This window comes from Hevea brasiliensis, chromosome 11, assembly GCF_030052815.1.
Source record: "Hevea brasiliensis isolate MT/VB/25A 57/8 chromosome 11, ASM3005281v1, whole genome shotgun sequence".
NCBI lineage: Eukaryota > Viridiplantae > Streptophyta > Magnoliopsida > Malpighiales > Euphorbiaceae > Hevea > Hevea brasiliensis.
The window spans coordinates 97641367-97652832 of NC_079503.1; the positions used below are offsets into that span (position 1 = coordinate 97641367).

The 11466-nt window shown below is 37.6% G+C and overlaps 2 protein-coding genes across 2 annotated transcripts; both read left to right on the top strand.

Moving 5' to 3' along the window:
* The first annotated feature begins 515 nt into the window (after positions 1 to 515).
* Positions 516 to 8195, top strand: LOC110639487 (uncharacterized). Its single transcript, XM_021790469.2, has 9 exons — positions 516 to 726; positions 944 to 2441; positions 2548 to 2908; positions 3355 to 3439; positions 3982 to 4038; positions 4379 to 4438; positions 4532 to 4753; positions 5338 to 6897; positions 7422 to 8195. Exons 2-9 carry the CDS (start codon positions 980 to 982, stop codon positions 7914 to 7916), a joined length of 4302 nt encoding a protein of 1433 aa, XP_021646161.2. The 5' UTR covers positions 516 to 726; positions 944 to 979; the 3' UTR covers positions 7917 to 8195.
* Positions 8196 to 9123: 928 nt separating this feature from the next.
* On the top strand, positions 9124 to 10681 carry LOC110639474 (ATP synthase gamma chain, chloroplastic). Its single transcript, XM_058130455.1, has one exon. It carries the CDS (start codon positions 9289 to 9291, stop codon positions 10417 to 10419), a length of 1131 nt encoding a protein of 376 aa, XP_057986438.1. The 5' UTR covers positions 9124 to 9288; the 3' UTR covers positions 10420 to 10681.
* Positions 10682 to 11466: the final 785 nt, after the last annotated feature.

The following is an 11466-nucleotide window of genomic DNA, read 5'->3' on the forward strand; positions in this document are numbered from 1 at the left end:
TTCAAGTAATAATAATAAGGTTTGGGATAGATTTGTGTAGTTAATAATAAATTTGAATTGAGTTTAAAATATGAAAATATTAACTAGATTTGAATTTAAATAGAGTGATTTTTACAAGTACTTTATCCGTTATCATTACCTAAATTTATTTCAAATTTAATTATTATTATTCAAAAAATACATGAATCTATTTAATTTTATATATTTTAATTAATAATTTATATAAAAATTTATTTTTTATTAAGAATCTATATTTTAAAATTTAATAATTTTATAAAATATATAAATTTTATTTTATTTAAAATAAAAATATAAAATTTATAAATATTATTATAAAAAATATATATTTTATATTTAATTAAATATTTATCAAAAATTCAAACTCAGTCCGATGCGTAATGTGTATTATTTTTACAAATTTAAATTCATTGCAAAGTAGATTGTATTTTATCTAAACTCATTTTATTTTATTAGAGTTACATCACATCAACCCACAAAATCCGACCCATTGCCGGCCCAATTGCTATCCCTTTCTCGCACCCGCTTCGTTTTCTCTCCACGGCATCGTTCCTTCTTCCATAAAACGGCTTCTCGTTTTAAATCCCCGTGGAACGGCGAGGTTTCCACCCTCTGTTAGTATAAACTCAGGCTCAGCAGTCCGCCAGCACAAGCAACTGGTTCCTCGTAGCAATATCCAACAATTTCAATCTCTTCTCCAATTCAAAGGTTCTTCATCTTTATTATTTACTGTTTGATTCGGCGTCTCACATGTTGTGAAAATTGTTCCCGATGTGCATTTTCATTGTTTATGAGTTTCCAATTCAGCTTTCCTGCCTCTCCAGGGTTCTTGGTGTTCGTTACACCAAATGCAATTGATATTTCAACGATGTTTTGTTTAGCTTTAAGTTTCTGTTAACTTGTGTTATTTGGATTTGCTTATTAGGGTTGATTGGATTGTATTGGATGTTTTTGTTTCAAAATGTCTTCATGTATCAATGGGCAAACGAGTGATCAACAAAATGGCTCCATGGATATCGACGAGAGTGGTTCAAAGCCTCAGGAAGCGGATGAAAATGAGAATGAGGATGAAGACGAGGAGGAAGACGTAGATTTCAACCCCTTTTTGAAGGGAACACCTTCGCCAGAAGCTTCTTCGAGTTTGAGCTCTGAAGTCGAAGGTTTGGAGGGTAATTCTTCTAAACCAACTATTGGTGAAGTGCGAAATTATGCTGTTGGAGATTCTGAGCATGGAGAGGAGGTTGTGATGCAAAGTGCGTTTTCTCCTGAGAGTGAAAAACAACTCCAAAGACCCCTTAATAGAAAATCTAAGAAGAGGAAATGTGATTCCATCTCTCAACCGGAAAATGAAAGTGTTCGAGAGAAGGAGAATACCTTAAGTATACCTGCAATGAGTTTGGATGGCGAGGATGCTATTTGGAAGCGCACTAGGGCTCGCTATTCCCTTGCAAGTTTTACGCTCGATGAACTTGAGACTTTCCTTCAAGAAACTGATGATGAGGATGACCTTCAGAATGTTGATGATGAAGAAGAATACAGGAAATTTCTTGCAGCTGTTTTACAGGGTGGAGATGGTGATGGTCAAGCGACTCAAGATAATGGAAATGTTGATGATGAAGATGAGGATAATGATGCAGATTTTGAGATAGAACTTGAAGAGTTGCTTGAGAGTGATGTTGATGACAGTAAAAGGTATAAGGATAGAAAAGTGGAGCATGAGAGAGGTGGTCGACGTCCAGAGACCAGGCAGAATAGACGCCAAAAGGCCTCTGCTCTGTACAAAAAGAAGCTTTTAGAACAGACAAAGAGGCCTTTGCGCCCCCTGTTGCCAATTTTGCCAAATGGAGCAATTTCTTCGTTCTCTACTGCTGATGGGAAGAGTTTGATGCCTGAGGCTGCCCCAAGCTATCTGTCTTCTCCAGCGGAAGATGGCTTCATAAATGGATTCACCCCACAGCAAATAGGCCAGTTGCATTGTTTGATACATGAACATGTGCAGCTTCTTATTCAAGTGTTTTCCCTTAGCATTCTTGATCCTTCCCGGCAACAGATTGCCTCCCAGGTTCAGGGATTAATTTTTGAGATGCTTCATAAACGTGATGAAGTAATAGCCTGCGGAAGTGTGCCATATCCTTGTATTTGCTTTCGCCCTCCCTATATGTGCCCGTCAGTGACAGATGAACCCTCCAACGATAACCCAGCGCAATGCACTGAATCCTCTTCTACTCCAAACGAACAGATGTTAGTTTCTCAAAACATTTCCATGGCCAAGGGAAGAAATAATCCTGTTTTCAATGGTCAGAATAGTTCCCCACAAACTGCTGGCTTGTTCTGGGCACCATTCATGGGTGATCCAATAATATCCATTCTAGATGTAGCTCCGCTTAATTTGGTTGGAAGGTATATGGATGATGTTTTTAATGGTATGTCATTTAAAAGCAACAAGGCAATTTTGCATTTTCTTTTTATATGCTCTTTCAGCAGCTTAAAATTTAAATTCTTGACATTGATTAGTATTTATTTTCACAGCTGTCCAGGAATATCGGCAGCGTCATTTGGATTCTAGTTGTGATACATGGAATGAGAGGGAACCACTCTTTCAGCTTCCTGGTTCTCCATTCTTAACTGACGCAAATGGTGAAGTTTCAAAAGCAAAGGTGCTTACTGCTGCTAGTACAGTGCCATCTACACCTCGTCTACAACCACCTAAGAAGACATTGGCTGCTTCCATTGTTGAGAATGCCAAAAAGCAATCAGTTGCTTTAGTCCCAAAAGATATTAGCAAGTTAGCACAGAGGTTTTTTCCTCTGTTCAATCCAGCACTATTTCCGCATAAGCCACCTCCTGCAGCTGTTGCAAATCGAGTCCTTTTTACCGATTCAGAGGATGAGTGAGTGCATGATTTCTCATTTTCTATTTCATATACTCATATAATGCTTTCATTGAACTGATGGTTGCAATTGACTTATTTTTATGCTTGATTATTTTTCTGCTTTGAGGTGTGTCACCTTAGATAATTTTGGTCATATTTTGTGGGGAAACATCATGAAGTTTGCATAAACAAATTATCGACAGTCATTGCATTCTGGCTTTGATGGGTAAATAAAATCATAGATTTTTCTAGCATTTAAGTTAACCTATAAGATTTTGAAGAAAATTAAAAAAAAAATGCATTTACAGAAGAGCAGAGAGCAGCACTCAGTCTCCTTCTTCTTTGTTCATTGGGGGCCTCATGCTATGTTTTTGTATAGTGTCAATTACTAGTGTTCTTTAATCATAATTAATAAGATTTGACTGTCAAGGTTTTGCAGTTTTTAATAGGGGTTTTTAATGCAGATTGTTAGCTTTGGGAATGATGGAATATAATACAGATTGGAAGGCAATTCAACAGCGTTTTCTTCCTTGCAAATCTAAGCACCAGGTAGTTTATATTGTAGAGTCTGTATTGCAAACACACTGGCTTCTGGTAATCTTTTTATGAATTAAAATGTAAGCCTATTTGTGCATATGTGTTGATTAATCTCTCTCTCTCTCTCTCTCTCTCTCTCCTTTTTTTTTTTTAATTTTTATGGCGATGAATATAGAGAGCATATATTTTGGCCTTTAATAGGTAAGTTAGTGAAGTCATTTTTATCCTAAAACCTTTATTCTATGCACTTTTATTCACTTCAGAGTCAGGTACTTCGGCACACTGTCTAATGTAATTATAAGAAGTCTTGGCCTTGGGTCTACAATGAAAAGGTTGTAAGTTCCAATATTTATGTGTCAAATATATGCTTCATTTTCTACCATGCATATAATAAGTCTGCGTGATTACTACACTTTTTAAATGTGTCTTTGTGATCGAGAAATGTGTTTTTGGTAGTTCTTAGTTTCTAAAGTTAGAAGATACTGTTGCATGTAATGTTTTATTATATCAGCAGCATTGTGGCACTCAAGCATTATCTACTACTTGCATTACAGATTTTTGTTAGGCAGAAAAATCGTTGCTCATCAAAAGCACCAGAAAATCCAATAAAGGTATGCACAAAATCTCAGGCCTTATTTGCCTTTATATATTTGCTAGTCGGAAGTATGCATTCATCCTACTTTTTATTTTCATTATCTTGCACCTTTCAGCTGTGGTTTGTGCAGCTTCCTCCTCCTTCTCCTTCCCTCCATCTTTCTCTCCATACCATGATGGAAATAATTTACCATACCTGAGAGCAATATCTTGTGTACTTTATCTACTTAACTGCCCTAACTACACATGTAATCTTTTTGGATGGTTCCATGAAGACGTTACGTAATTAGTTTGGGATGTGTTCTCATTACTTGTAATTAGTGAAAATCTACTCCAACTTCTTGCTAATTTATACAGGCAGTTCGGAGGATGAAAACTTCTCCATTGACTGCAGAGGAGATAGAATGCATTCATGAGGTAATATCATGCAAGCCCTTTCTCAATTCTGCCCCCCCTGCCCTCAAGCTTTTCCGCAGAATTTGTTTTCTGATTTTTAACACCTCATTCCAGGGACTCAGGGTTTTTAAACATGATTGGATGTCAGTTTGGAGATTCATTGTCCCACATAGGGATCCATCCTTACTAGCCCGACAGTGGCGGATTGCCCTTGGAACTCAGAGATCATATAAATTAGATGCTGCAAAAAAGGAAAAACGACGGATATATGAATCAAATAGAAGAAAGTGCAAAACTGCAGATTTGGCAAACTGGCAACGGATATCTGACAAAGAGGTTTGTTATCATCCAGAATTTCACATCTTACCATGTTATGCAATAGTAGTATCAAGTATGTTACCTTGTCTTAATGAGTTTTTGGTGGATTAAACCTTATTTTGACTGACTAATGGCTAGTTGCACACATGCTCTTATATCCTTTTGCATTAAGATGTATGGGTTTGGGTTGTGAATAAGCTGGACCATGCCTGGCTGGCTTGGCTTGGGTTTGATTCTAGCTCATCACATTCTATGCTTCAAAGTGCAATAGCATTATGTAATAGAACAAGAAAATTGATCATTTAGCATGGGACATTGAGATATTTTTAATAAAGATTGTTACAAAATCTGGCACAAGTTAAAAATTGACTAATAAATTATGTGGTGTATCCTTTTTATTTTTTTCTCCATGTGTGCATGCATATATGCCATATAATGTGCTTCTTCCAAGTTGAGCTTCATGTTTCAACAAGTAAAAAGACGTTCACACTAGCTTGCTCTATATCGGTATGATTTAAGTTAGCTTGTACTTGTTACTGGTTGATTGAGGGTTTGTCTTTAGATGGTTATTTAACTTCATTTAGTTCTTTATTTGACTGCAGGACAATCATGTTGACAGCACAGGTGGAGAAAATAATAGTGGAGATGATTATGTAGATCATGCAAGTGACGCTTATGTTCATCAGGCATTTTTAGCAGATTGGAGACCAGATGCATCATGCCATTCCTGCTTAAACCTTAGGGACAAAAACCTTCCTAGTGGTGCATTGCTAAGAGAGGGTAGTCACATTAGGGAGCAATCCCAGATTGATAATATGCATGGCTTTCCATATGCTCGTTATTATCAATATCCTCATAATATGTCACACTTTACTCATGTTAGACATTGTCCTCCTAATTCTGTGCAACTGAACCACCAAGTTTCTGACACAGCACCAAATGCTGCTAAGTCTCAAATTTATTTGTGGCCATATCGGACTCGTATAACTGATGGTGCACACTTAGTGAAATTGGCTCCAGACTTGCCCCCTGTAAATCTTCCACCAACTGTTCGTGTAATTTCTCAAGCAGCTTTCAAAAGCAACCAGTGCGGAGTGCCTATAAAGGTATCTGCCTCAGGAGGTAGTAATAGTGATGCTGGAAAAGAAAATATAGTTCCTCAGCTTCCACATGTTGCAAATTTGAGAACCACCAGTTTGGCAAAAGCTAAAAGGGATAAAAGCAATCAAGTGACAGATGATGTCACAAATTCATGCCCAGAAGAGCTAACAAGTTCACATCGTGAAGAATCTTCAGTTCTCCATGATACATGTGGTGCTGAAGAGAGGGGTGCTGATTCAGATCTTCAGATGCATCCGTTACTGTTCCAAGCTCCTGAAGATGGACGTCTATCATATTTTCCACCGAGTTGTAGAACTGGTACTTCTAGTTCTTTTACATTCTTTTCAGCAAATCAGCCTCAGTTGAATCTGAGTCTCGTTCATGGTCCACACCAAGCAAATCACATTGCTGGTTGTTTCAATAAATCTTCAAAGACAAAGGAATCTGCTTCAGCATCATGTGGGATTGACTTCCATCCTCTTTTGCAAAGAACTGATGATGAAAATAGTGACGTTGCCACAGCATGCTCCAATACTCACCAATTTGTTTGCTTGGGAGGCAAATCTGCTCAATTTCAAAATACTTTAGATGCTGTTCAGACTACATCACTGGTCAATAGTAGTCCATCTGCTACTGGCTCAAAAGCCTCTGTTCCGAATGAGAAAGCTAATGAACTGGACTTGGAAATCCATCTAAGTTCTACGACCAGAAAAGAGAAAACTAAGGAAAGTAGAGATTTTGGTGCAAATAATGAACCAAAGTCAACAATAAGTGCACCAAATGCTGGAAATACAATTGAAAAGCACAAAACTAACAATTCATGTCACCAACAAAACGGTGCTAGTGCTGATGCGTCAATTGTCCCAAGCAATAATGACAGCGGCTGCAACATGGATGACCTAGGGGACCAGTCTCACCCAGAGATTGTGATGGAACAGGAAGAGTTGAGTGACTCTGATGAAGAAATTGAAGAACATGTAGAGTTCGAACGTGAGGAGATGGCTGATTCTGACGGGGAGGAGGGTTTGGGCTGTGAACTAGTTGCAGAGGTGCACTATAAGGTGACTTTACTCTCTGTTTTATTAGTGTTTGGCTACTTTTGAATCCTGAGAGACACAGGATATTCAGCTGAGTGCTTGAACTCCTCATGACTTAATGGAATTGCTATCATATGATAATTATGTCCTAATCAAACTGACAGTTTAATTTGTTGATGCATCAAGTGATTCGCTATTTTACAGAGCTGTTCTATGTGTAATTCACTGCACATCACATGATGGAACTTTATTTTTTAACTACTGGGGCTTGGCGTACTCATTATACCACTATCTTTCTACAGCTATTATTTGATTTTTGTTTAGTCTTGCTGCTTTTGCATTGTGGGAGACATTGCTATGTTTCCTTGTTTTCTGATGTTGTTTGTGTAGATGTCTGGGGTTTGGTGAAGTAACATGGTTCACTTCCTTTCTCGTCCCCTCACAAATGCTTCTAACATGTTCTATTGGAAACTGATTACTTTTCTCAAAATGCATTTTTTTACTTTCATCATGTTATTTGACATCCTATTCGATCATGTTGTAAATAGGACCTTCCAAGTTTGGCAACAGAAAAAATTGCAACTGATGCAGATTGTGGTGATAAACAATGTGAATGGAGTAGTCCTGTTCATCCTCAGAGCAATACTTCTATCCCTGGGAAAGGCAGTCCTTTCTTAGAGTTGGGTCTGACAAGCCTGGGGAAGGATGCTGCTAGCAGCTCTTGGTTAACTCTAGAATCATGTGCGACTGTTGATCCTCCAAGCAGAAAGGATAAGCATGAAGAGTGTGCAATGAGTGTTTGTCCTATTGCCAAAAACTTAGCTTCATGTCGTCCCAATAGATCTTGCAGGAAGACAACACCAAGCATGAAAACAGTTGCAACAGAGAAGGAAGTTACGGACATGGCACAACAACTCAGCCTTGGTCCTCTCGCTGTTTCCTCATTGAAGAAACCCAGGAAACGATCTTGTCGAACAAATACAAGTTTGAGCACAGGAATGACAACTGAAAATCCCAGATACGATCAAGAGAAGCTGGGTTGACTTTGCTTTGTCACTAACTCTTTTACCATGAAGCTTTTCTGATTTGTATGCCCACTGGAGATATGCTATGAATAGGAGGGGGTAGCTTTTTGTGTTAATTATTTGTGAATTAAAATTAGTAAATTTTATCATTTATTCTAGGGTTATGTACATGTGATATTTTGCTTGTAGATAGATTCTGTTAACACTCCCAATTTGCGTAAAACGGGTTGTTGTGGAGGATTTTAAATTGAAACATAATGTAGTCTAAAGAGATCAATGAAAAAGGGATTACCAATATCCTTCACAAGGGTAATATATTTCGGGCCAGTATGTTAGCCTGGTTCCTGATGCCATTACATTTTGCTACTTCGATTGACTGGCAATGCAAGGAGGGCAACATTGAAACAGTGGTTCAGGTCGTTGGATCTTGCAGGACTTCTGAAAGATATGTCGCAGAGGATGGGTTTATTTGATGTCATAACTTGTAACACCTTGATGGCAAACTGAACTGCATGCTACATGTCAGGTACGTTTGAAACATCTCTAATGATGTTGAAATTGATTTCCCTTGTGATCGTGTGGTCCTGAAATTTCTGCTGGCTTATCATTATTATTATTAAAATTTTGTTGGGGGTACTATCAGAATCTTCATAGGTGTGAAAATGATTTTATTTATTTTTCATGCAGCTCATTCCAAATTACAAATGAGATAATTTTTAACTTGCACTGCAAATGCAACTCAAATCGATTTTGATTTGAGTCCATAATTTAATTTGAATCAGATTGAAATTAATTAAAATCGATTTTGATTTGATTTCGAATTAAAACTAAATTTTTCCTTTTAGAAGAATGAAAAGAGTTTTCAACCATTAAGTTTGATCAAAATCGAATTGAATTGAGAACGGATTAAAATCAAAACACAAAAAAACATTGCGATTTGATCATAGTCTCTTAAGCCATTGAATCAAAATTGTTAATTCTGACCCAGAACCTACCCAGACCGAACCGGCTGCGATGTCTACCTCCTTGAAAGCATCTTAGTCTCAAAGCCGCATATACTTCTCAGCCTGTAGTGTGGAACCTATCAAGTGATCACAAATGCAGTATTCCACTGAGATCTTGCCACATCAGCTTAGACATGTACAATAATGTTACAGCAAATGAATCAAATGCTTGTCCAAAGCAATCTCCAACGGTCAAAATCCTTATCCCAAAGCCTCATCCTCTCCCTTCCCTTCCCTCCACTCATTTCCTCTAAACCATAAACCATAAACATGAAAAAGATAAGACACTCGCGTAAACCATTCTGACAGACTAAAAACCACAAGCCAGAACTCCCTCCTCTTCTCTTTTGATCTCTGGCTAGAGCTACAGAACGTTCACTACCAACATGTCTTGCTCAAATCTGACAATGTTGGTGTCCTCAAAACCATCTCTTTCTGACACCTCTTCACTATCTTTTCGCTCTTCTCTCAACCCTTTTCAGCTTCCTACTCACAGTTCATCCAGCAGCAACCCTTCAAGATCCTCTTCTGTGACCCCAATTCATTGTGGTCTCCGTGAGCTTCGAAGTCGTATAAATTCAGTGAAGAACACACAGAAGATCACCGAGGCCATGAAGCTTGTTGCTGCTGCAAAGGTGAGGAGAGCACAAGAAGCTGTTGTCAATGGTAGGCCTTTCTCTGAAACTCTTGTAGAAGTTCTTTACAACATTAATGAACAGCTCCAAACTGAGGACATAGATGTGCCTCTCACCAAAATTAGGCCGGTCAAGAAAGTTGCTCTGGTTGTTGTTACTGGTGATAGAGGTCTTTGTGGACCTTTCAACAATAATATTATCAAAAAAGCAGAAGCAAGAATTGCAGAATTGCAGGGTCTTGGACTTGATTATACTGTCGTTAGCGTTGGAAAGAAGGGCAACTCTTATTTTGTAAGGCGGCCTTATATTCCAGTTGATAGGTTTCTCGAGGGTACCACTCTCCCTACAGCTAAAGAGGCTCAAGCAATTGCAGATGATGTATTTTCACTCTTTGTTAGCGAAGAGGTTGATAAGGTGGAGCTTTTATACACGAAATTTGTGTCACTGGTCAAGTCTGATCCTGTCATACACACATTGCTTCCACTCTCACCAAAGGGAGAGATTTGTGACATTAATGGGAACTGTGTGGATGCTGCTGAGGATGAACTCTTCAGGTTGACAACAAAAGAAGGGAAGTTAACTGTAGAGAGAGATGTTTTTAGGACTCAAACAGTAGATTTCTCACCCATTTTGCAGTTTGAGCAGGACCCAGTTCAGATTCTTGATGCCTTGTTACCTCTATATTTGAATAGTCAGATTTTGAAGGCATTGCAGGAATCACTGGCCAGTGAGCTTGCTTCTAGGATGAGCGCTATGAGCAATGCAACTGATAATGCAGTAGAATTGAAGAAGACCCTTTCCATCGTTTACAATAGGGAGCGCCAGGCAAAGATTACCGGAGAAATACTGGAGATTGTTGCAGGTGCCAATGCATTAACCTAGAAATCTGTGGTTGCACTTACACAATTCTGATTCTCTCAGGGTAATTTCATGGGTTTCCTCTTATTCATTTAAATATGCTTATTTTAAAAACAGTTATGAGATAGGACATTTTTTTTTTCTTCCATTGTAATTCTCAAATTGCTTATAAAACTCTATGAACACTGAGAACTGCAATGTATTTTGGAACAAGGGAGCATTCTGCTTATCTTTGTACCCCAGCCTTTTTTCCCTGATATAATACTACAGTATGTCTGATATGTTAGTGATCTTTGTCAACTACTTGTATAAACTCTCATCCCCTGCTTCAAATCATGAAATTACTCATGCATCATCCTTTGTGAATTCACTAAACACTATCTTAAAAACTATTGTCGAACAAGGCCTTAGTCCTTGGTGAACTGGTGAGAAGCAGCATTTGCGAACAGAAAAAGGACAATGGCAGAAGGGAAGTTGAAGCTAATGAAGTGGAGAAGAGAGAAGCTGAAATGCTTGCCCTGAACTCTGCAAAGACATCAATTCAGTACAAGTGCAAAATGGTATAAAAGGATTGAAAACTAATCAATTTACACCAAGTGAATTTGCTCTCTCCTGTTTTGTGTTAATGATTTTACTATTGCTAATGTTGAATTGATCCATTCACCATTCCTGGCCTTATGGCTAATTCAGATGAGTCTCAAGATTATAGTTTGCTCCCTGTCCCTGACACCAGGCACACTAATTTGAATTGCTTTTATCAAATTGTGTTATAACATAGCATACATACCATACAAAAAATTATTATGATAAAAAAATAATTTGCTTAAAAACTCTTTAAATTCTGTCTATTCAAACTTCCATAATCTAAATATATAATTTTTATATTGATTAATATCAATTTAATTTTGATTTATTTTCATTTGAATCTTAAAATAAAAATGATTATATCAGTTAGGGCAATGCCAAACAGTCACTACATCAATTAGGGCAGCATCCAAAACAACAGCACTTAGAATAACTGTTGAATATATCTATAACTAATTTATATAATTTTGTCACTAATAATTTTTA